Source organism: Tympanuchus pallidicinctus, unplaced genomic scaffold (genome assembly GCF_026119805.1).
Source record: "Tympanuchus pallidicinctus isolate F22 unplaced genomic scaffold, pur_lepc_1.0 scaffold14, whole genome shotgun sequence".
Taxonomy (NCBI): Eukaryota; Metazoa; Chordata; class Aves; order Galliformes; family Phasianidae; genus Tympanuchus; species Tympanuchus pallidicinctus.
The window spans coordinates 14,716,331-14,740,728 of record NW_026294659.1 but is presented as its reverse complement, the minus strand read 5'-3'; the positions used below and the strand labels follow the sequence as shown (position 1 = coordinate 14,740,728).

At 37.7% G+C, this 24,398-nt stretch overlaps 2 protein-coding genes across 13 annotated transcripts in view; one reads left to right on the top strand and one right to left on the bottom strand.

Annotated features, from left to right (window-relative positions):
* Window positions 1–3,148: 3,148 nt before the first annotated feature.
* PIGP (phosphatidylinositol glycan anchor biosynthesis class P) lies at window positions 3,149–7,090 on the bottom strand. Its single transcript, XM_052673843.1, has 4 exons — window positions 6,757–7,090; window positions 5,259–5,331; window positions 4,618–4,736; window positions 3,149–3,717 (listed from the first exon to the last, which is right to left on the bottom strand). The coding sequence occupies exons 1-4, from the start codon at window positions 6,836–6,838 to the stop codon at window positions 3,587–3,589; spliced, it is 405 nt and encodes a 134-aa protein (XP_052529803.1). The 5' UTR covers window positions 6,839–7,090; the 3' UTR covers window positions 3,149–3,586.
* Window positions 7,091–7,168: 78 nt separating this feature from the next.
* The window catches only part of TTC3 (tetratricopeptide repeat domain 3), a 60,854-nt gene continuing 43,624 nt past the window's right edge, over window positions 7,169–24,398 (top strand). For 3 of the 12 annotated variants that reach the window (XM_052673792.1, XM_052673795.1, XM_052673789.1), the window contains exons 1-15: window positions 7,208–7,324; window positions 7,808–7,893; window positions 11,201–11,246; window positions 12,433–12,565; window positions 12,965–13,052; window positions 14,180–14,233; window positions 16,386–16,509; window positions 17,506–17,591; window positions 17,886–17,980; window positions 19,087–19,149; window positions 20,052–20,106; window positions 20,748–20,910; window positions 21,020–21,068; window positions 21,942–22,101; window positions 23,771–23,825. In XM_052673792.1, the coding sequence (XP_052529752.1) occupies window positions 7,819–7,893; window positions 11,201–11,246; window positions 12,433–12,565; window positions 12,965–13,052; window positions 14,180–14,233; window positions 16,386–16,509; window positions 17,506–17,591; window positions 17,886–17,980; window positions 19,087–19,149; window positions 20,052–20,106; window positions 20,748–20,910; window positions 21,020–21,068; window positions 21,942–22,101; window positions 23,771–23,825 (1,246 nt within the window). In that variant the 5' untranslated portion in view covers window positions 7,208–7,324; window positions 7,808–7,818. Of the gene's footprint in view, window positions 7,351–7,475; window positions 7,571–7,807; window positions 7,894–11,199; window positions 11,247–12,432; window positions 12,566–12,964; window positions 13,053–14,179; window positions 14,234–14,716; window positions 14,744–16,385; window positions 16,510–17,505; window positions 17,592–17,885; window positions 17,981–19,086; window positions 19,150–20,051; window positions 20,107–20,747; window positions 20,911–21,019; window positions 21,069–21,941; window positions 22,102–22,812; window positions 23,449–23,770; window positions 23,826–24,398 lie in introns of those variants that run through there. The other 9 variants (XM_052673791.1, XM_052673790.1, XM_052673794.1 and 6 more) reach the window with 9 other exon arrangements.

The window sequence follows — 24,398 nt, the reverse complement described above, 5'->3', positions numbered from 1 at the left end:
TTTTTGGTCAGAAAGGATAGAGCAATTGATCTGACTTGAAACATTACTACCGGTTGTGCTAGAAAAAGACGCCATCAAAAGTCATAAGGGTGAAAGAGGGGGCAAGTTTAGCCCTTGCTTTTATTTATTTAGGTTTAGTGTCAGTCTGAGGAGAATGGATACCCGATATCCAAAGTCTTTAGAGATGTCTGTTTTGTAAAGAGAGGCGCTATTACCAACACATTTCAATCATTTCAGATCTTCTTTGAACACTAAAACTTGAGGCAAATCCATAAAAATCCCTCTAAATAACTGTAGCTGAAGTGTACTGTGCATTTACAAAAGCTGGAACTTCTCTTCCTTTTGCTTATGGAGTTGTATCTTTCACTTAATTGCAGCCATAGGCAGATGAAATGATGAATCAGATTCAAAACAGGCATATCCCTCAGCAAAATGCATTTATTATCCTCTAGGTACACTGTGTAACCTAGTTTTATTTTGATCACAGAGGCAATTTTTGAAGAGTCAATTATGATTTGTAAGTTGAAGAAAAGGTCACTACAGTGCCTTTGAAGCACTGCTACACGGGAATGACAGAAAAGCAAAGATTGAGTTTCATGCCTGCAAGTTTTACTTAAACAAATGGCCCCAGTTTGCCTACACACTTAGGTGCCTCTGTTAGTTTTCCCATAATTGTGAGGTCAGCAGTTAAATGAAATGGCAGATTCATCACTGATACAATCTTTGTCCAAGGTTTACAGTCCGTTCATTTGTGTGCTTTCAGGGCTTGGGGACATTTTCCAGTAGCTTTTCTTTATCCTGAAGGGATTTGAGAATTCTTAACAGGGGACTAAATTAATCCTTACATTAAATGGTAACAGAAATGTGGCCTTCACTAGTTGTCAATTTAGAATTTAAAACGAAATTGCTTTCTCAAGAAGCAATAGGAACATGGGACACAGAAATTCCACAGGAAAAAAAAAAAGGATTACAGTCAATAATTCAGTGTCTGCAACATGAATGGAGAATTGACAGAAGAGTAAATACATCTTCATGTCTGCTGATCATAAAACCTTGAATTCATCTTATAGGTGGCTATTTCAGCATGCAAATTAAAATTAATCTAAGGGCAAAAATGGGGATGGGGAAATAATAGTAACTGAGAGCAATCTGAAAAACAAAGCAACATCAAGAAGCCTACAACTCTTAAGCAAATAAACATTTTACTAATTTGCTGCCATGAAGATAAGGTACAAACAGTCATTATTGTGAAATGCTCCCAAACAACTATATATCTAAAATCTGCTATTTCAGAGTGAAAAGTCAAGATGCATTTTCTTCCTTAACTAAGAAGGTATTTTTTCTCATATCCACAATGCTTTCTTTTTCCTTCAAACACAGGCGGATAGAGTAGCAAATTACTAAAGACTTAGTTACTAGCAGACCAAGAAACTACAAATTTCATATTCATATCAAACTAATTGATTGTTATTAGATTTTAAATCTTCTCACAGGAAGTGATGGTTATTTTGGCTGATTTCTAAAGAACTGGAATGTCTTTCTTTACACACACATTTTCAAAAATTCCTTACTCTCTTTTATTGAAATAGAGACATTTTAATATTAAATTATTTTTTGCTTGGAAGTTGTTCTATAAACTTGTAAAATGACGAGGATCTAATGACTGATCTTTATAACCAAAGCAAATAAGATTGACTACTTAGGACACATCTATTGAAAGTTTGCAACAAGGTTTCTGTCTCTCAAAAGAGAACAAATAAAAATTACTTCTCAGTAACACATACATGAAAGAAGATTTAATTCCATAAAATCCAGACCATTGCCTAAGTTACTGCGCTTTGTGCTAAAATCCAGATTTCTAAAGGGTGGGCTTGCGGGTTCTTGAACCTAGATTTCATTATGGTAAAAAGTCATTTCAAGGTTTGTTTCTGAAAACCTTTGCAAAAAGCTTCCCTTATTCCTGGTAATGTTGTCTACCCAAACTTCAGTAGAGTTCCTGATATTGTCTCTTCCAGCTTTCTCCTGGAGAAATTGGCTGCTCATGGATTGGGTAGGAATATACATTCCTGGGTAAAAAATGGGGTGGCTGGCCAGGCCCAAAGAGTTGTGGTGAATGGAGTTAAATTCAGCCACAAGTGGGAACCCTCAGGGCTTAGCGCTGGGGCCCGTTCTCTTTAATATCTTGATCAATGATCTGGACAAGGAGTTTGACTGCACCCTCAGTAAGTTTGCAGATCACACCAAGTTAGGTGGGAGAGTTGATCTGCTTGAGGGTAGGAAAAGGAATCTGGATAGCCACAACCAATGGGCTGAGACCAACAGTATGAGGTTCAACAAGGCTAAGTACAGAGTCCTGTACTTGGGTCACAACAACCCCAAGCAATGCAACCATGGCTGGAAAATTGTTTAGTGAAAAAGGACAAGATGTTCAGCTGGCTGTTGATCAGCACATCAGCCAGCAGCATGCCCAAGTGGCCAAGAAGGCCAATGGCAACTTGGCTTGTATCAGAAAAAGCAAGGCCAGCAGGACTAGGGAAATGTTTGCACCCACGTACTCAGCTCTGATGAGGCCATACTTTGTCTACTGTGTTCAGTTTTGAGCCCCTCATCACAAGATGTTGAGTTGATGAAGTGTGTCCAGAGAAGGGCAACAAGCTGGTACAAGGTTTACAGTACAAGTCTCATGAGGAATGGCTAAGGGAAACAGGCTTATTTAGCCTAAAGAAAAGGAGGTTCAAGGGAGACCTCATTAATCTCTATGACTATATCAAAGGAGTTTTTAGTAAGGCAAAGATCAGTCTCTACTCCCTGGCAGCAAGCAACAGCACAAGAGGAAATGGCCTCAAGTTGCGCTAGGGAAGGTTTAAGCTGGATATTAGGAGAAATTTCCTTACATAAGGGGCTTTGAAGCACTTAAACAGGCCACCCAGGGAAATAGCTGAATCACCACCCCTAGAGGAATTCAAAGATGTGCAGATGTAGTGGTACACTCAGCAGTGCTTGGTTAACTTAACCTTTGAGGTCTTTTCCAGCTTAAATGGATTCCATGACTCTATAATGTGAAGAGTAAATAATTATGTAAAGAAAAACCAAACACTATACACATGCTGTACCCAGAACAAATCTTACTGAACCACAGGAACACTGCTAACCTTAACAATATTTACAGTTTATTAATATTTACAAATGAAAACTGTACATTTACAACGTAAACACTTTAACTTACATTAAAAAAAAAGCCTCAAGCATTTGACAAACAAAACACATTTGCTTTCCTTGAACTCTATGAAAAACAGGACTAAGCCAGGTCCAAACATTTATTTTACACTGAGTGGGAAATTTTAAGCAGTAACCTACAATTATTATAATGTAATTTTAAAATCAACAAAATGGTTAAATTAATTAATGTGCCATAATTCTCATATTAATGCAGGTTACCAAGCCACATCAGTGAAACATACATAAATTTTGTTAGAAACACACACAAAAAATGCTGTATTATACCATGAGAAGAAGGTGTCTTTCAGCAACGAGATGTTATGTAATGTTCCTCATAATCCTATATTCAGACAGGTCTTGGTAACTACTATCTGTTATTGAAAATTCCTTTTTCAGGTAGGAAAAACATTCTGTTTACTTCACTGATGGGTATATCCCTCAATGCTGGAATTGCTTCTTCTTGAAATTTCTTCTGTTGTTGCTTCTTAGCATAGTTATCTACAGAAAATAAAGAAAACATTCCACATATTGAAGATGGGTTTTTTTCTGCTTTCAATAAATGTTACATAATGCAATGTAGCTATACAAATACTATAAATTTAGCTACTAAATGATGCTGAAAACCCCATCTTGCTGAGGTATAAGATGGTAAATCAGAAACACCTCACATCGACATATGTTAACAGAGGCCCTGAAGAAATCAACCCTGCTCTCCTGCTGGAGCATCCATCAGGGACTGTACTTTGTTTAAGATGCTGTAGATGACATCAAATCATAACCAGACACAGATAAAAAGAGTAAACAAACCCTGCAGTGAGTAGCTCACTCTGTAGCATGAGTATTTTATTTTAGATTTCTATTAAGATGCTGGCTACCCTTCCTTTATCTTAGCTTCTTGTTCCCACCACCATACAGCTCCTGCTCCTATAACAGCATAAACATGTTCACAGATACACACTGAACAAAAATCACTCAGCATTTCCCTTGGAGAAAACAAAGATGAGAGCAGTTATTTTCCAAACAGAGCAAGACCCACATCTCATGTGCCATACAAACTCTTGGGTTGCCACTAAGTCAGAGGATGACATGAGAGATATGTACATGCCTGGATACATTCTAAGACCTGTTTCTCTAACATTGTCTGCTTTACTAATATGGTACACTTTACCACTTGGAAATTACTGCCATAAGGTAACAAAGAAGCAAAAGTCAGGCTTGTGGGAGATCTTTTCACTCTGGTCCTTAAGTATTTCCATGAACTTTTTCTCCATGTTAAAATATTTGAAAGCTTAAAATTTGAATTATATTATTTATGCCTACATACGTACATTTACAGAAATTATCAGTTAAATATAAAAATCCTAGAAAAAACAAGAAATCCCATACAAAAAAGATTACCTGTAATAGTATGCGTGGAGTTAAGTGGAGCTGTACTCATCATGTTAATGCCAAAAAGTAATACATAACCAATTCCCACAACAACTAATAAATATGCTGGCAAAGCAACTGCCCAGTACCTGAGGAAAAAGATTTTAAAGTTTATGTACTTTCTAGTAACAAATACATAATGATGTAACAGTTTTAATGTAGTAGCTATCTTATCTAACTTTACCAATGGGCAAAGAAACAACATGTATGGGTATGGATCATGGCTTCCCCCAAGAAGATACCTGACTACAGAATCAGTGTAACCACTTTGGTATAAACCACCACACAGATTCATTTACAGAAAGTTTTTATTTTTTATATTTACAGTTTAAAGTCTACAGTATGTTATTCGACAAACTCTCTGAAAACAAAAATTCAAACCTATCATAAAACATCAAAATACTACCATCCCTCCCAAGACACAACAAGAAATTTTTATCTTAAATGCTTGTCCACATAAAATAATGTTTCACAAACATTACAATCCTTTAGAATCAGAAAAAAAACATACATATTTTAAAAACAGTTTCACAATTTCTTATCTGGAAATCATTACACATACCCAGGCTTAACAGTTTGAGGTTGAACTTAAGAAATAAGCTTGAACTTACTTTTGAGGCCAGTATGTTAGTCCCAATGAGAAGAGCCAAGTCTCAGGAACATATGCCCAGATAAGATACAGCACTGCACAGAAGAATGAAGAGTGAAAACAGTTCAAACAATACCATTTTAGACCTCCTTCTTAAGATTTTAGAGCAATACTCTCATAGTGGGACATACTGAAACTACTTTGCTTTAGACAATTTAAACAAAAATAGCTCTACTAAAATATGGCAAAATACCATCTCAGAAAAATCTTGTACAGTACAGGGATAACATTTTATAGCCACTTATATAATAACACTTTTGTATTTGCTTTAACACTGGGTAAAAACACAGAACATCCTGAGTTGAAAAGGACCCTCAACTATTGTCAGTTTCTGAAAGTACTGTCCAAATTTGCTTCTCGAATACTGGAAATACTTCCTGACTCCTTGTAAGATAAAAACCAATTTCACATCAACAAAAACAATGCGGAGAGATTTTACTTCCCACCAACAAATCCAGTGAAATTCAGCAAAACTTGATGAAAATAGGTTAGCAGCTAAGCAGTGACAGAAGCTACATTAATGCAGCAGCTTCCTGTGGGAAGAACTGAAGCCAACTTCTACTTCTCTCCTAAAGGTGCGAAAGGCTTACAAAAGACCAACATCTCTAGCATGTAAGATATCTCCATTGAAATGCTAAGGCAGCTGAAACAACAGCAGCAAAATGCTAGTGTAACCCTGATTGCTTTCCACTGCTGTTAACCAAATTAACCTATTTCCTTTCTCCAGTGCTTAGGTGAGGAAGATTTTTGCATCTCCTACAAAGACAGCCTGAGAGCTGGGGCTGTTCAGCCTGGAGAAGGCTTTGGAGAGACTAAAGAGTGGCCTTTCAGTCTCAGATGGAGGCTGTAAGAAAGAAGGGGATAGATGCTTTAGCAGGGTCTGTTGCGATGGCACAGTGGGAAAAGGTTTCAAACTAAAAGAGACTTAGATTGGACATAAAGATTGGATGTTACAGTAAGGGTGGTGAGGCACTGGAGCAGGTTGCCCAGAGTGGTGGTGGATGCCCCATCCCTACAGACACTCAAGGTCAGGCTGGACAGGGGTCTGAGCACCTGATGGAGCTGTGGGTGTCCCTGCTCATTGCAGGGGGTTGGACTAAATGGCCTTTAAGGGTTCCTTCCAACTCAAACAAGTCTACGATTCCCACTCCTCTCCACAATAGTTACTATGCAGTGGCAATATATACGATTCAGATGTAAGATTTACTAAAACGAGACCGCAGGGGAGTTTTAAACTAATTTGTATCTACGATAATATGAAAGACAGCATGAATTGTAAAAGAAAGACAAAACACATTAGAATCACAGAATGTACCATATCAGCTCACAGGCCTGGGAAGTAATGCTGACTCCCCCTCTGCGGGCAGTTCAACACTAACATCACCCTTCTGAGACGGCCTTGTCAGAATTACATTTGTCCCATAAGCAAAGCAACAGATTTCAATACCCAGCATACTTACTAAAGCCAAACCAAGATCCTAAAAACAGAGCAAATCCGTATATTGCCCTTTCAGGCAGCGGGGCTGGAGAGTTCTCCACCATACTCACTGATCCTTCCCTCTAACTCAGGAAAGAAACCAACAACGGTAAGAAGAAATCAGAAGGCTCTCACAGAGCAAGGACGGGAGATCAGGCAGCCCGAACCTCCCGCCCGGCTACCAGGCGACGACTCCAAGTACTGCTGCCATAGGATGGCGACTGCGAAGAGGACAACGCCACCACACACGCACACGGCTGGCAACACGTGACCGCACCGTACAGCCTGAGCGACTGCTGTCATACAGACCCCCCCCCCCCCACCTTCCCAAGCCGGAAGACGCGAGAGGAACGACGCCCGGCTTTACTCTTCACTCTGGATATCGCGAGCCTACCAGGCCGCCTCCGCGCATGCGCAACCAGAGACGGCGGGCGCTGCTAGCGGGCGCATGCGCACTACTGGCCAGCGAGCGGCAGTTGGAGGTTTTACGGAGCTGCGACCGCAGCACTGAGCTGAGTTGTGCAGGGCGGGCTGTTGATCGGTTGGTTCTGGTAAGGGCTGGTGGATGATTGCAGCGGTAGGTGCGGCCCTTCCATTCACGCCACAGTCCTGTGCCTCCTTCCTTGCAGCGGGAGGGAAGGGCTATCGCCATCTCTCCGCAGCCCCCGCCTGGCTGACGCCCGGGGTGGGGGCCGGCGCCTTGGGGCCGGGCTGCGACACGTCAGTGGGAGCTGCGGGGCTTCCGGGTGGTGGCTGTCAGAGGAGTTGCCGGGCGGCTGCGGGGCTCTGAGCTCGAGGTGTGCGGAAACAGCGCGGTGCCGCACCGCGGGGCTCCGGGGCAGGGCGGTACGAGGGGCTCGGGAATGGTGCAGTGAGTTACAATTGAAAATAAACTGTCTGGAGGATGTGACGTGTGGAAATAATGCAGATATTCCGTGAAACACTTGTAGGAATTTGGGTAAGTCCTGTTTAACGCAGGTTGTTTGCTTCTCGGTTCCCTCCTCACGCTATTTCTCTTAATCGTTTTCTTTCAGGATCTCGAGCCATGGGTGACCCTTTGTCTGAATCTGAGTTTGCGGCCTTCGCTTTCAGTGCTGGTTATAAATCCTGCTGTGAATTGGTGAGTGGGTTTGGAAAGAGATCTTCCGTTGGGATTTCATAGAACTGTAGAATGTCTTGGGTTCGAAGGGAGGCCAAATCCCACCCACCCCAGTCCCTGCCATGGGCAGGGCTGCCCCTCACCAGCTCAGGCTGCCTCCAGGGATGGGGCAACACAGCTTCTCTGGGCAGCTGTGCCAGCACCTCGCTGCCTGCTGGGGAAGGAATTTCATCCTAACATCTAACTTAAATTTCCCCCCTGTAGTTCAAAGCTATTCCTCCTTGTCCTATCACTATCAGACCATGTAAAAAGTCAGTCTCTCTCCTGTTTATAAGCTCCCTTCAGTTAGATACTGGAAGGCCGCAATTAGGTTTCCCTCAAGCAAAAATTTTTTGTGCCACTCTCTGTATACTGCTCTCTTGCAGAAATAGTAAGGTAAATCTGAGTAGGGCACCAGAGACAGCATATCCTCTATCAGGCATTTATTGAATGCATATACAACTGTTGTAAACCCAGACAATGGTGGATAGGTCATAATGACTGCTTAACAAATCCCTTGGTTGTGTATACAGGCCATGTATGGGATGACTTATCTAAGTGTCTCTTTAATCACTAAACATTCACAACTGTTCACAACAGTTAGTGTGAGTTCAAGACTGAATTGACTGCATAGTGTTTGTCTATTCTCTGTTTTTATACATATATATACATGTATATATATATAGTTGTTTTTGCTCAATAGGGCCACTGCTTATTTAGTTATTTCTTTTATTTTTCAAACAGTAGCGCTTTTCTTTTACAGTATTTCCACGTATGCTTTCCTTGACTCTTATTTCCCACTTCTTGCTATGCTTAAGGAATTTTCAGAATACTGAGGTAGTTAACCTTTTTGCTGCTTTTGTTCATGGATTGTTTATCTGAAGTGTTGCCAGATACAAACTAGCTGGGTGACAATTTTTGGGGAGAAATAAAAAGTATGGATAAAGCAACTTTCCGATTTGAAAAGCTGTATCAGGTTTGGGACTTAAGAAGAGGTGTTGTGGCCCTGGAACAAGCTCACCAGGGATGGCACCAAGTCTGAGGGAGTTCAAGGAGCATCTGGACAAACTCTCAGACATAGGGGTTAAGTTTTGGGTGGTCCTCTGTGGAGCCTGGAGTTGGACTCTGTGATCTTTTATGGATCTCTTCTGACTCTTGATATTCTATGATTCTATGACCTGCACTAGGGACCATTAGTAGTAGTGTGTCTCATTTAAATTTGTTTATATCATCCAAGATATCTTCTCTGCTATGGAGTGAATAAAATATCTTAACAATTGTGTTAGTAAAATATTCTAAATGCTCTTTAAAGGGATGTATGTGCTATGCTGTTGAAAGCCCTTGATTCTGCGCAAATGCTGAATCTTGTTTCTGAAGTTTGCTTTAGTGGGAAGGTCACCTTGGGCTTGATGTGTCCAGTACTAGGTTTTGGGGACATAGGGGTGAGGAGGATGAATTTGTTTGTTTTTAGTTTTGTAGCAGAATCCATCCTGTGGAGTGAATAAGACTTTCTCAGTCATCTTTAAGATGAATTGATTTTGAAATGCCAGTTCATCTTTTTCTTCTCTGTGTTAGTGTCCTGGTCTGGTGAATATGTTGACGCTGCAATAACTTTATTTTTGAGAGTAAGCCTTGATTTATGTGTAGTGCTGTAGCAGTTCAGGACTATTAATTTGGGCAAGACCGTGTGATTCCTTGTCATCACCTCAGGTCAAATTAGTAAGTTGTCATTGCACAATATGTTAGTGTGTCTGTGAGATCTGCTGCTGAAACAATAAAGGGCTGTGAAAGGAACTTTCTGAATGACACGCTTCATGTTTATATATTTTTCTCCACTTGTATTCTGGGATAGGTATGTGTTTCTTTGAAATGATAACGTTGCTATGCAGAGGCATAGTACATACAGTATGCATCAAATGGCACACACAGTGTTTATTAAAATAACAGATTTTGTAGGGTTTTGTAAAAGAGAAGAAAGTAACTTATTTTTCAGCTTGAGAGGCTTGCGTGGAGTACTCTGCTTTAAGCACATTAAAGTATGTTGTTTAAACTCTTAAAAAATTTTTGTCCATTCCTAATGGTTAATCTGTGGGTATGCTTTTCAGTTCATGGCTATGTAGATACTCTTTATTTTCCTTAAGAGTGCAGTTGACTAGACTGTTGTGTTAGCTAACTAATAAAAATGCTTTTTTTTGTTGTTCATCTTTGTTTGCTTACTGGCTTGCTTTCTGGCTTTGCTAAACGTGAATTATAAAGACTTGATACAAAAGGGTCTGTCAGAGGGATTTGTTAGTGCAAAATACTGCAGATCGTAAGTTTCCTTATTTTCTCCCAGAAAACAGATGACAGAATTCCAGAAATAGAGCAGATTAGGAACACTAGTATTGTTTTATTCTTTGTGAAATGGGATAGGGGGGAAGGCTGGGGAAGTTCACCTATCTCCGATTGGACGTAGAAGACAGTGAGATGATGGTGAACACTGAATGAGTTCTATGAAGATTTTATTACAAGCTTCTGTTCAGAACAAGTAGGTACAAAGAAATTGTTTTCTTGGCTGTGTTATCTACATTAGTATTTTAGTTAACAATTAACTAGAGTTAGTAATGACTAACTAAATTTTAGTTAGTTACTGATACTGATTTAGTTGACATGTCTGCATTAGGATTTTAGTTTGACTCAGGATGCTTTTGAAGCAAATATCCCAGGAGTCCTTATGTTCTGTGCTTTGAGAAGAGGAATAGGAGTGTGCTAGTGGGGTTCACTGAGAGAGAGACTAATCTTTAAGATGCTTTTAGGACTGTAGCTAATGTGTATCAGCCATGAACAGATGTGCTGACTGTGGGAATAGACATGAAGAAGTGTGAACTATGACATCCCTTTGGAAAGCGTGTAATGTTAAAGTAGACTCCTCAGTACAAATGCTTTGCTTCATAGTTTTGTTTCCTTTTTGATCATGCTACTTATGAAGACATATAATCATAGAATCCTTAGCGTTGGAAGGGGCCTCTGAGGGCCTTGTAATCCAGCTCCCCTGCAGTGAACAAAGATGTGGCAGCTAGTTTAGGTTGCCAACATAACCACAGATCGTCATCTTTACTGATCCTATGTATCTCTTGTTCTGAAAGCAAAAGTGTATTGAGAAAAGGAATTGGTGAGAGAGCTTAAAAATTGCTTTTATTCCTCTACTTCCTCTGATGTAAAGATTATATTCTGGTTTAATACTTCAAAACTCCTTAAGTAATGTATTTGCAAGATATGCAATGTTAAGAAATAACATGTTTATCTCTAGGGTCATGGAGTATTTGTGCAACGTTCTCCACATAAACCTAAAACTGGTATGTAAACTAAACCAATATTATGTAACTTTCTTAAGCAGTGTCTGTGCTGTGCTTGCATCTTTCAATTGCTGTTTCACTTTTTTTCCCTCCTGTTGTCTAAGTAAGCTAAAATCATTTCTTCTCTGAGCAGAAGCATTGTTATATTTAATTAATGCTGAAGGAGTTCTCATCTTACTGTGCTGATGCAGTATACTACTGTGCATTTGTGAGAGCAGTGTGAGTAGAGAGTAACACTGACATATATTTAGGTGGTTAATGCTACAAGGATGGACAGGTAAGGTTGATACTTACTACCTGTGTTTTAATTGTAACTCTATCTTAGGTGTATAAATCTAAAGACACATTCAAATGGTTCTTAACTGCAAAACTCTTTACCTATAATCCTTAATTATTTTTTGGACAGCTGCAGAGAAGCAGATGGCTTTAGAGTACGCCAGATTATTAAATCTGGATTCACTACAGAAATGATAATGTTTAATATGTAGGATTTCAGGTTTAATCACCAATCTCACCATGTGAGATGAATTTTAGCATTTATTCAAACTCAGATAATACTGCTTCTGCTCTGAAATTACTTGATGCCACCTCAGTAGTCCAATCAGGACCCTTGCCTTTTAAAGGCAGCCTCCAAGGGAAATGAGTTCTATTTTTTGGAAGAGCCAGATATCACATATGTAATGGACTCTAGAGAATAAAGATTTTCTGATTATTTTTTTTTTCTTTTAGTGCTGAGTTGTTACATGCCACAATACATTAAATTTGTCATAGAAAATAACTGAACAGGTACAGCTAGAAGAGGCTTATGTTGTTCTTTGGAAATAGTATCTCTTCTAGCCATCAAGCAGCTCACGGCCCTTGTTAGCCTCCTTGTTAAAAGCAGGCAGCATTTATTCATTTATACATTTATGTTAATACAATTAAGAACATATGTGATTCCTTGGGCAAAGAATGTGAGGTCTGCCAGCACGTCCGTATTCTTATTTCCATATAAATTCCCTCCTTCAAGTTAGAAAAATAAACAAAAACCTCAATTTATCAGGTATATAGGAAGTTTCAATCTGATTAAATAGCACATAGGAGTGCATTATGGCAATAACTGGTGATTTTTTTGAATGTGTAGTTGGACTTTGATTACTTGTAATGCTTGAATTGTATAGTCTAGTTCTTACCTGTTTTCTTAAAGATGTTGACCCCTGTGAAGTGTGGTGCCGTCAGCCGGTTGACAAACTAAGAGAATATTGCAACGTTATTAAAATATGCATCTTTTGGCCTCTTCTCTTCCAAAGTGAAAGTAATTATTTGGTAGCTGACTGGGGGTAAGTTCTCACAATGAGTCATCAGCCTTTGCATTTCTTTTCATCATCTGTGAAGGATAACAGATGTGACAGTTGTGCTCTCAGTAGTGGTAAAACAATCTGTAGGAGTGTTTTTATGGTGAGCTATGTTACTTAAGATCAGAAGGCATTGTTCTTGAACATAAGATGAAATTAAGAAAGGGTTTCTGAAGTTTGGAATCTACATGGGTGTTTATGTGCTTACAAGGACATCTTATATTTGAGAAGTACCAAAATCTTTGTATCTTTTTGTTTTTCCCCTTCTGAAATGCTTGATTTGAGTTAGTAGCCACGTTCTTGCTTAAATCTGATCACTGTAGCTGTTAGTAGACAAGACTGTTTTACACAGTGTTGTTTTTCTAATTGATAACTTTTTTGCAGCAGTTTACAGATTTTAGACTGGAATTGGAAGAAACTCTGTGATTTAGAGCTTGTGGAAGACCTTGTTGATTTGACTAAAAAAGTGGTTGTAAGTATTATAACTTGAGACTGCATTTTAATTTAAAAATTTCCTTTTACTGGAGTGAACAAATTGATAGTCAAGGTAGAGATTTTTAGAAACTTAATTTCAGATCATAGTTTTTCTTGCAGTCGGTACGTGCAGAGTCTTTTAATAGGTTTGACTGGGGCCCTTGTAAATTGCTGAGAGAGTCACATTCATGGGAAAAACAAATGGCACCTTATCCTGATGAATAAGTTATTTTTTATATACAGATATACAGATTTTTTTTTTATCAATCTGTTTTCTTGCTCAACAGAATATTTTTAAAATAGATGTTGTTGTTGACTTCATTCATTGTTGATTTCATGCATTGACAGTGACAGAGAATGACAAATGTTTGCTGCAGATGAAGGAAAGATAGTAGGTTTTTAGAATTTAAGTATGACATTTAAAAAAAAAAAATTGATTTACTGAAGTTCTGTGTTGAATTCTGAGTGTACTTTTCTGTCTACCTTACTGTTACATTATCAGGTACTCATCTGATGGATTCATACTTGCTTATGCTCTTTGTGCTGCTCCCGCCCTTCAGGCTCTTTGAGTGCTCTATTTTCACCTTCTTGTACTTCAGGATGTCCCTGCAGTTATTCCGTTTTGTCTCATGTGATGAGATTTTGGTGCTGTTTCCCTTCATGGGAGCCTCTCACTCAGTGTTTATGAGAGGCTTTGTGTGTATTCCCATTCCCTTTGACCTATACTTTGCTTTTCTTAATTGTTCAGCCTCTATCTTCTTGTAAAAGACAGTATATCCAGTATCCAAATCTCAGGAGAGGAAGTGCTGCTGTTTTGGATATTTTTCACATGATGTGTCAGCTGGTAACTTGTGTAGATAACTACAGAAATGGCTAAAGCAGCTGGCTATCCTAACCAGACATCATAGCATCTTCACTATTTATTTACCTTTCAACAACAGCACTTGGGGATTGGCTATTGAATACAAAAATATTTCTTGAAACTTCAAAATGGACCAGAGCTGTTAACCAAGTGGCACTGCATTAAAGAGGAACAGAAAATGTTCTTGAGTTGAACCTGAGCAGGCAACTAAAATTAACAGATGTTAACTTTTTCCTTTTTTTTTTTTTCAATCTATCTTCTAGAATGTTCCACATTTTATTGGGGGCATACTGAGAATTGGCAGCAGGCTAGAAAATGTAAGTTTCTTGTATTCTTGTAAATTGGAATGCTCTTTTATGTGTGAATATGAATGAAATATTTGTATGAATATACAAAATATTAAAATGATTACTTAAATATACAGACCTGTATGTTGATGCATCCCAGTTGTTGCAACTCTAAGCCACAAAATAAAATGCGTGTGTGACAGTGTATAATCAATGAATACACAGATGTTATAATTAAGAAATACACAACAAACTTAAGCTAAGCAGGTTATCACTCTAAAGAAGAATAGATGGAAAGCATACCCTTGTCCTGGGCTCACTGAGAAGTCTCCAGGAGGAGCAATCTCCAGAAGAGATCCTTCCCCACTGGTAGTCAGTTCTTAAGTGGGGTCTAGGAGAGATGCAGCCAGGCTCCGCTCCTTCTGGTAGCACAGTTGAATTGCCTTCAGCTGTGCTCCCAGAGCTGACTCATGGCTCACCTCAGGCTGTGATCCAGCAGTTCTCATACAGACAGGAGCTGTGAGATAAATGCCATTCTGTGTAAGAAGATCATAATGAGTGGGAATTCTGGGGGTGGCTTATATGTCCTACTGCTGGTATGTTTGCTTGTCCTCTTTCTGTGCTGGTGTTTGTGTGTTACACTGAAAATCTTGGGATAGGACGTTGAGGGGAAAAAAATACACTTCTCATATAATGACAAGGAATTGTTAGGAAACCTTTCATAGTGGGTTATTATAGATGATGAATGAAAACAAAGAAAAGTAAATGGAGAAACTCTTATGATAGTGGTAATACAATTAATATTGTGGTAAATACGTTTCCTAGTCTCTGACCCTATCTGAGGTGTTATGCTTAGCATTTACAGCTCCTTGGGGACTTACAGTCAATGGTTTCAGTTTAGTGTGGGGAGTGTAAGCATTGCTTCTCAGAGTTCTTTGCTGTGAAGAATACTGTTGATGTTCCTAATTGTAGAATTGCGTTTGTTTTTTGTTTGCTAATGCACTTTTGCACCTTGATTGTTATTGGTGTGCATGTTCAAGTTGCTTCTGATTTTATTATACGTCCTGTGTTTTCTGTACATTACATACATTTTGCCCCAGTTTTGTCCTTTTCTATGTTTGTATTTGTTTCTTTTTGCTTGCTTTCTGTTTTTGAGTGCTCACCAGTTGCTTACTGCCATTGGGTCTTTGATGTCAGCTTGTGATATCTTTCCCATGCCTCTACTCTTCTCAACTATTTCATGTCTCCAGTTTTTGAGGCCTTTGTTCTGTTACATTTGTCTTTCATTTTTACATTTCTTAATATTGCATCATTATGTTAGCTCTATCAAGTCACTTATTGTTACTACTGTCTGTATATTAACTATTGTTGTACTGTGCAAAAGTGAACCAAGTGAACCATGGCCACCTGATCAAAAGAGATTTCTGTTAGAGATGAAATAAATTAAAACAGACAAGTAGTAAACCTGGCAAGTTGCAGTCCTGTGGCCTATTGTAAGCAATGGCAATGCTGTATGATAAGGCTTCAGGGCTATCGATGGGACTATGCTTGATTACTGAAATGGTAAAAACCTCAGAAACTCTTTCTTGGAGGCAGGTGGGAAGTATTCTAAGAGATTCTCATACAGTGGTACTGATTAAGTCTGAAGGACTGTGAATGATTGACTAAGGTTGTGGTATAGGAGCGTGCTGATCCATCTTCGTGATCAAATTCAGCATTTGATAGAACCGTACTTGTTAGGTTTTTCATTTTCTCTCTGTTTCTCTGGCTGTTCTTAGTTTCCCTATGCTTATCGCTTTTACTCTTCAGCTCCTACTTTCTGCTGTCTTTTGTAGTTTAACTGAAAAAAAGAAAATTTCTGAATCAATTTTTGTGATTTGAATGGCTTCCCTGTATCCTGTTGAAAATAAGTCTGTCTGCATTTTGTGAATATGCTTTATTATGCTGCGTTTAAGTTACCGGGATATTTATATTTGTGAACTATTGCCTGTTTGAAAGGCTAACAACTTGGGATCAATGCCTCAAGCAAGGTGCTATAAAAAAACTGTTTTTTGTGTTTACACAGAATACTTTCACTATTGCCAGTGAATTATTTGTTTACCTGGTGTGTTGTTTTTTATTTAGGACTTTGTATAACATTACTGTTTTGTTTGTTGTTTTTTTCCCCCTTCAATTGCACAAGGGTTTCTTCGATGTTAGGGATGCACTTGATTGGATCAGATGTGCAGGTGATATGAATATTCTGCAGAAGCTGGAGGAACTTGGTGATTTTGGTTGGCTCTATCTTGAAACTTTCTTTGGTGAATGTAAGTAGCTCTTCTGAAGAAACAGTCATGTGGAAAGTTACCTGTATTCAAGCTATGGGATAGTAATGCTTATATTAGCCTGAAAGTGTCTGCAAGAGTGACTGGAATAAGTGTTCTTGTGTTGTTTGTTTGTTTGTTTTGTTTATTTAAAGCAGTCAAATTTTGTTTGAGTTTCTGTATGTTTTCATGTTCACAGTGCACATGCTCTTTCTGAACAGGTGTTCAGAATGGTTCCTGAGTTTGGAATCCTTTGTGAGCTAATTGTGTGCCTGTAGGCTCTCAATCTTTAGCACAGGGATGGAATGTGACTGTAATATTAGTAGGGTTTTATTGTTAAAAGTTTGACAGAGGGTTTTGTCTGTATTAATTCAGATGTTGGGCATCTTTCAAAATTCAGCTTACATAAGCTCATGGGAGATCCCATAGGCTGTTAACACTAGCAGTAGAACTTCAGTTGAAATGGCAGAAGATACCAAGCCTACTATTCTTCTTGCCTGTTGAGCAGCTTGTGTTCTGCTCTTAATCTTTGCATATGTACATTCTAATTCAGCTATTACAGTAAATAAGCGAGTGGTGGGAACTGGACCTGGATGTAAGCAGAAAATCTTTTTATAGTTAAGTACCAGGGTATGAATTCTTTTTAACGGGAATCTTTACAGATCTTTAAAGTCCCAACTTCTTTCAAAATAAAACAAAATTTCAGTTGATTGCTTGAAAGTGGGCGAATCCTTAAAGGTTTTACTGCTTGCAGCAACATTTTTTGGGCTTATCCAATAGTAAGCGATACCTTAGTTTCAAACATTTGTCATGTCATTTGTTTTTGTTATTTGTTTGGTATGTCAAATTTTGCTTCCAACCATACAAGGGAGTACAAGGGAGCACAGTTCTTAGCAGAAAACAAACTCTACTTTTTGTCTTGATTAATTTTTCATTCATTGCGGTTTTCTGATTTTTTTTATTTTTATTTTTTTTTATTTTTTATTTTTTTGTCTACAGGCAAACATTATATTACTAAAGTTGCTTTGGAAGATTGTAATCTAGTTGAAGAATTTAAAGCTGTCACCTGTGAAAACTGTAGGAGGGTAAGAGACTGTATCAGGGTGTTTGTCACTTTCATGTGTTGTGGGTTTTTTTTGGCCATAAAAACTGCCAAATGATCAAAGACTCAAGTTTCAAAAGCTTAAATGAGTAATTATCTAGGCATAAATTATTTCCTTGTGAGATCCTGACTTAATAAACAGAACGTTGGTTGTTTATGCTGCCATTGTGCATTGGAGCTATTGGAGCACTGGAGTCTATTGCCAGCTGTTTTGTTTACTTCACATTGCAACTGAGTTTAATTACAGTGGCTTCTGAATTGTTTTTTAATTTCACAGAAGAGTGAATCTATGAAACAGAAGGGAAATGAGGAGTTCTCCCAAGGAAAATTTGATCATGCTATAATATCATATACTAAAGCCATAGAGTTTTGGTAAGAACTCAGCTGGTTAACTAGATTGTGTTGTGTCATATGCTCTCAGCTTATTGGGATTTATTAAGATTTTGTTTAGTTTTGCGTGAGCCACTCTAGAAATCAAATGATGTCTAAAAAAAAAAATAAAAGTGCTACACAACTTTTCCTATTTCTTCTTGCTAGTGCTTGCTTGCACTTTTTCTTTCCAAGAGTTTCCGTTATGTTTAGATGACTAAATAATAAGTAGAGTAAATCTGAATTGTGTAAAAATTTGATTTATTTTTTAATTTTGTCCATAGTGTTGTAAGTGTGTGGTTGATAGGATTAGCATTTTGCTGTTGTCTTTGTTCAGATTTTGTTGCATAGTACATAGTGTCACATTGCAACCCAAATTCAAACTGATTTCAACCTTCCTGGACTTTATTTTCTTTCTCCTTCTTCTCTTACTGAGGTGATTTTCATCTGCTTCATCATCACACTTCTTCCCCAGCTAGCTGCATCCTTTTGCTTTGTTTCAAGTGGTTGCTGGATTACATATGCAGGTTTCCCACTCCCGCCCACTCCTCTGTAGGTACTTTGGGAGCAGTGCTTTAATTCTTTGGAACTGCTCTTTGATTGGCCCAGTCAGACAGATGGTTATGAAACAAAGTTCTGGAAGCAGTGATCCAAAAGTGTTTGTGGAATGTTTGACTTAATTGGAGGTTAAGGATTGCAGAGCAAAACAAACTGGGATGTATGTGACAGTCAAGCTAGCTTTTCCATGACTCCACCAATTTCTTTTTTTTGTTTTTCCCCATGTAAAGCTGAGATGGGAGGGAGTGTACTAGCTGTGTCTTTGGATGGCTTGAGTTGTCTTTTGATGTATCTGTCACAGCAAAGTATTGGGGGCAGAATCTAAATCTATCTATCTTTTATTCTTTTCACCTCAATAATCTTACAAATAGCTACATAATTAAAACAGTAATGTTAATGACTTGCAAATTGCTGAGACTATTGAAGGAAACTTGTATGTAATTTTTTGCAGTGTTTATGCTATGGTGTTTGCGGACAGTTATTGGGAGAACTTTTCCTTAAAGTTTCCAAAAGTAATATATAATACAAACTTTTTGTTTTTTTTTCTTAAGTCCTACAAACCATCTTCTGTATGGAAACCGAGCTCTTTGTTTAATTCTCACGAAGCAGTACCAGTAAGTAACCCTTGTTTATAATCTGAAATCTCCTGCAAATTAAACACTGAACAAAGAAAGCACTTAAAAAACTGAAGTGTATATATAGTAGTTGTGATGTCTCCACCTCAGGAAACTGATATTAAGAGAAAAGAGTAATGTTAGTTGTATTCACTGGTAGTATCTGATGCTATTTAAAGTTTGGAACAGTGGGGAGGTTATATGAATGGGGGGGGGAAAAAAGCCCTTAGTACCAGTGAGGACTGCGATTTATGAAACATTTTAGAGAAGAGTGTATTTCTGGGATTATCGTTCATGAACCCAGTTGTTAAGCTAAAAATCTTGTTTGTGACCAAGGTGGATGTATATTTTTTTTTATATAAAGGTTTTGTTGTAGTAAAACTGAAATCACAAGGGTCTGATTATTATTAATCCTGACCTAATTGTTGCAAGAAAAAGAAATAACAATGGAATTAAAAATTGACATCCATACAGTTCATAGTTTCTGCCTATTTTCCTGGTGCTGTGCTAAACTCTCTGCACATAACATTTGATTTTTTACTATACATGGTACTTCTAGTGGATATTAGGTACTTTCTATTCGTTATTCTTGAAGTCCTATTTGTCTGCGTCTGGCATGTCTTTAACTGAACGTTGGTGAGTAGCTAATGGCAATGAGGTCTCCAGGCCAAACCACTGGCTTTATTTGTTTCTGTTTAACTTGAAGTAGTCTTCTCAGATAATCTCAGTCATCTTCCTTGAGTGTTCCCAATTATGTCTATTCTCTCTGCCTTTTTGCAGGTGAACTGTTCTTTTATTTATCTTAAATTTTTATAGTGCTGGGTACATTGAAGTCCTGGTCTGTAGATTTTCCTGAAGTCTAAATAATAAATCTCTATTCTTTTTGCTTCCTTTTCTCTAAGGAAAGCCCTTGCTGATGGAAAAAGGGCCACTATTTTGAAGCCTAATTGGCCAAAGGTTAGTTTCATATGTGTTTCAGAATTGTCTTTTGCTAGTATTGTAAACCAAACATAGGATCCCAGAGTCTGAATTACAGATACGAACACTTCCTATCTACCTGTGTGATATTTGCATTTAGCTTTGCTGACAGTAGAATGAATAGAGTGGGAATTTTGCATCATTCAGGCAAGCATGTAGCTTTCTTGCATATTTATGTTAAAAATGTTATTTTGGTGCACTTAGTTACATGATGTTCTCCACGTGTAAAGAAAAAAAAACACTTAATTCTTCACTACGCATTACTATGTTATCAGTGCTTTAAAAAGAGTACATGTCGTCCATAGAGTAATGAAAACCCTGTTTAATGGGCAAAATGTATTTCCTTGTATTCTTGGACTAAAAAAGATTAAAGAAGGGATAGTTACAGAATTGCAAATCAGTAGTTGAAGTTGGAAGGAAAAAACGAAATTGCTGTTGTCTGAAGCCAGAGGGTAGGTACTCCTTCTGATGGATTATTGGTCATTCAGGGGTGCAATAGATTTTTTTTTTGTTGTTTTAGTGCGTGCAGTATTTTTACTTTGTACTGTCCAGTGTGCTTCAACTGTTTGAAATATAAAGTATATCCTTATTTGAATGAACACTTACTGATATCCACACAGGGTCATTATCACTTCTGTAAGGCACTGTCATTACTGGGGGAACATGAGCTGGCTTTAGAAGCTAATGAGAGAGCTCAGGAACTGTGCAAGAATATTCTTGATGGACTTAAGGATCTTATTCAACAAAATGACAAGTTAAAGAAGACATTAGAAGAAATCAAAGGTAACCTTTTCTGATTTCAAGATTTGCCTTGAAAAGAAGAAATCTCATTGGTAGCTTTCCTTTGAAAACAGCTAATTTTTTTTTTTCCTTCCTATAAAACTTTCTGTAGGTACTAAAGAATATAAACAGAAACCAAAGGATTTTCTTCTTGAGAAAAAGTAAGGAACTGCTAAATTCGTTTTTTTTTTTTTTTCTAATTAACAATGTTTAGTATAAGATTTAGGTAATATATGTCATAGATATTTACTAATATATTACAGTTTAAGGAAAAAAAAAATGAAAGAAATAAGACTTATCAGAACTGCAGCCAGAATGTGGCCTGTAGTAAAGACGACTTCTAGGTTCCTAAATAAGCTATCCTCTAATGTTTTCTACTGCCAAGTAGTCTCCTTCAGTATATGAAATTCTAGTCATGTTGGAAATAACAGGAAACAGTTGCAGTTGTATCTTTTGTCCATGCTGTTTCACTGTTGAAAATGTTCCTGTAATCACGTCTCTGTTTTGTGTTGACTTCATTGTATAATTTTCATGAGGAGATTAAACTGATTCAAATCCTCGTTAGAGAGGAACTGAATGCTAGCAAATGCACTGTGGCAATGGTAAAAATAAAGCATGAATCTTAATAGGAACTTGGTTTTGTCATTTCTGTTTTAAACTCTCCAGGGAAAGCAAAAGAGTTAAAAGGGGTTCCATATTTGTATATTCAACTGTGTTACAGCATAATCCTTAACTCTTGCATTAAATGCCTATGAAAGACTGCTTTGGTTTCTGCTGATCTACTTTTGGTGATGCAGAAAATTGTGGTTTTTTTTCTTGTGTCACTTGTTTTTTGTCAGAGATCTTTGCTTAAGCTAATACTGTGTATCTTGAAGGCTTAAAAAAATACGTTTGATCGAATGCTTTAAGTATGTTTGTGGCATGAGAACTTCTGTGAGGGTAGGCTTTTATTTATTTTATTCACAGCAAATATATGTGATATATCTTAAACGTTAATATTGGAAAAATTAGGATTTTCTCTTTTTACTTTTCAGGGACAGCAGTTCTTCAGGATCTCATTTGATCATTTCTCAAGAGCACAAAGAAATAGAGAAGGACAGAAAAGAAATGCAGTTCGATCATGAAGGTGACCATTATCATCAAAAACATGATACCACCATAAGATATACTACAGATGGAATTCCAAGACTATCAGTATGTTAATTTTCTCCATTCTGGAATATGCCATTTAATGTGTGGCTGAAATTTTGCTCCAATAGTATATTAATAATTGTTTACTTTCTCAGCTAAGTGCAAGAGGAGTGCCCTTAGATTGAGAGCGTTCTCAATTCAAGAGGATTCTGTTAGTTTCTCATGGTGTAATAGAGTTCAGTAGAAGATGCTTTTGCAAAACTTAAATCATAGACAGGGTTTTTCCTAAAGAGGAACATTTTGTACTGATGTTGCAATGCTAAGGTATTTGCATGGTTACAGGCCACTGTTTTGTTGTTCTGTGAAGCAATTCTTTCTCTCCAGAAAACAGTGTTGTTTCAATAGTACTCCTAGAAGGCTCTTGGGAGACCTCATTGTGGCCTTCCAATACTTGAAGGGTGCCTATAAACAGCTGTTCCCCCTCCTGTTTACAAGGGTGGATAGTGATAGAATGAGGGGAGATGGTTTTAAACTGAGACGGGGAGGTTTAGGTTAGGTATTAGGAGGAAGTTTTTCACTCAGAGGTTGGTGAGGCACTGGAACAGGTTGCCCAAGGAGGCTGTGGATGCCCCATCCCTGGAGGCATTCAAGGCCAGGCTGGATGTGGCTCTGGGCAGCCTGGTCTGCTGGTTGGTGACCCTGCACACAGCAGGGGGTTGAAACTGGATGATCATTGTGGTCCTTTTAACCCAGACTGTTCTGTGATTCTGTGATTTATATTTAAAACTAGGATTTTGTGGTTCTCAGTCATGTGTTTTGGCTTGTGTGTTTGAAACAAGCGTAATATACTGTCAGAACTCAGAGTCATAGATGTCCCAAATTGGAAAGGACCCGTAAGGATCATTGGGTCCAAGTTAATTCTTAAAATTTAAATAACTGTTTACAAGCAGAATTGTTCTACTAGATTATTTTTACTATTTGGTAATGAAGACACAAAAGATAAAATGAGACTTAACCCTGATCAGAGAACGAAGTTTGAGTTTTGTTCAGGATACAAAGAAAGATACTCAGTAGAGAAGGATGGCCAAAGGAATCTACTGACAAAAGCCTGTAACTCTGCCTTTTAGAATATTACTTTACTGTTAAAGTGCAAAAGTTTTCTGTGTTGTTGTGGATTAAACTCAGCAAATAACCTTCTCAGTTTTTATAGGAGGGTGGGACAGTGAGTGCAGATGACGTGACAGTTAGGAAACTGAAACTAAGGTACAAAGGCAAAGGGAAGGAAACGTAAGTTGGAATAACTTGCTGGAAAGGACAGTGAGCTCCAGAACGTACAAGAAGTGCTTAAAGTTATGACTGTCTTCTAAGAGCTTGAATCTGCCTTTGTGCATGTGAATTTTCATAATGTAGGTCTGTATGAATTTATCTTTAAGAATGTTACTTCAAAAAAGCTGGCATTTTTATATAATGTAAATTGTTATGAAACTAGGGAAAAGTGTGAGTATGGTTTGATTAATTGAAATTTTCTTAGGGGATGTAGTATATGATATAATTGTGATTTCATTGTTGAAATTGTAATTCGTAATGTAATTGTAATTTCCACAGAGTACTGAAATGAGCAAATCAGTTGTTAGATTTAAAGATTGTTTCTGTTAATATGCAGTGAGATGACTATGAAGCTTGAATAATTATTATTTTCTCTGTGAAACCAAACTACTGTATTTGGCATTAGGTGACCAACATGCCCAGGACAGAAAACAAAGTGTGTTCTCTGGACTTTCCACCAAGTGAGTTTGCTTTATTGTTTATCAAGTCTGGATCAGTTCTTCCTTCACTGCTGTTGTTATTAATAAGCAAGTTTATATAGTGCCATTTTCACAACAATAAGCTATTGTGTTGGTTTTATTTTCCTGTTAGGTGCATTGACTTAGCTACTCCTATTTCTGTGTCTGACTTCCTTTCCTCTTTTGTGGTTTCAGTCTGATTTATGTAGATGATCTGGGAATCTAAAGTAAAACTGAAAAGTAAAATGCTGAGTCAGAGGCAGGAAATAACTTTCCTTGTTTTAAGATTGTTTTTGGATCTAAAAGGAATTAAAATTAAGAGAAAGATGTGTTATTGTTTTAGTATTCATAATTTGTTTATGATTACTAAAAGCTCCATATCGTCTTCAAGAAAATAGTCTTGCAGTTAGAGAGAGAGGATATTACAAACTATTTGGCAGAATGTTTTTCTATGAGCTTCAAGAGGAGGAAGCTGGTATGTTTTATTGTTTGTGTGTTTCTTTAAATTAAAAGAGCACTTTTGTAGAAGGATATCCTAACCCCAAATATACCACAGTCCTGGAATTACCTTCCCAT

Excerpts from the sequence above, each read along its gene's own strand:
- PIGP (XM_052673843.1), bottom strand. The coding sequence starts at position 6,838 with ATGGTGGAGAACTCTCCAGCCCCGCTGCCTGAAAGGGCAATATACGGA. Across the intron at positions 4,737-5,258 it reads CTAACATACTGGCCTCAAAA|GTACTGGGCAGTTGCTTTGC; the intron begins GTAAGTTCAAGC and ends CTTTTTCCTCAG. Across the intron at positions 3,718-4,617 it reads CTCCACGCATACTATTACAG|ATAACTATGCTAAGAAGCAA; the intron begins GTAATCTTTTTT and ends TATTTTCTGTAG.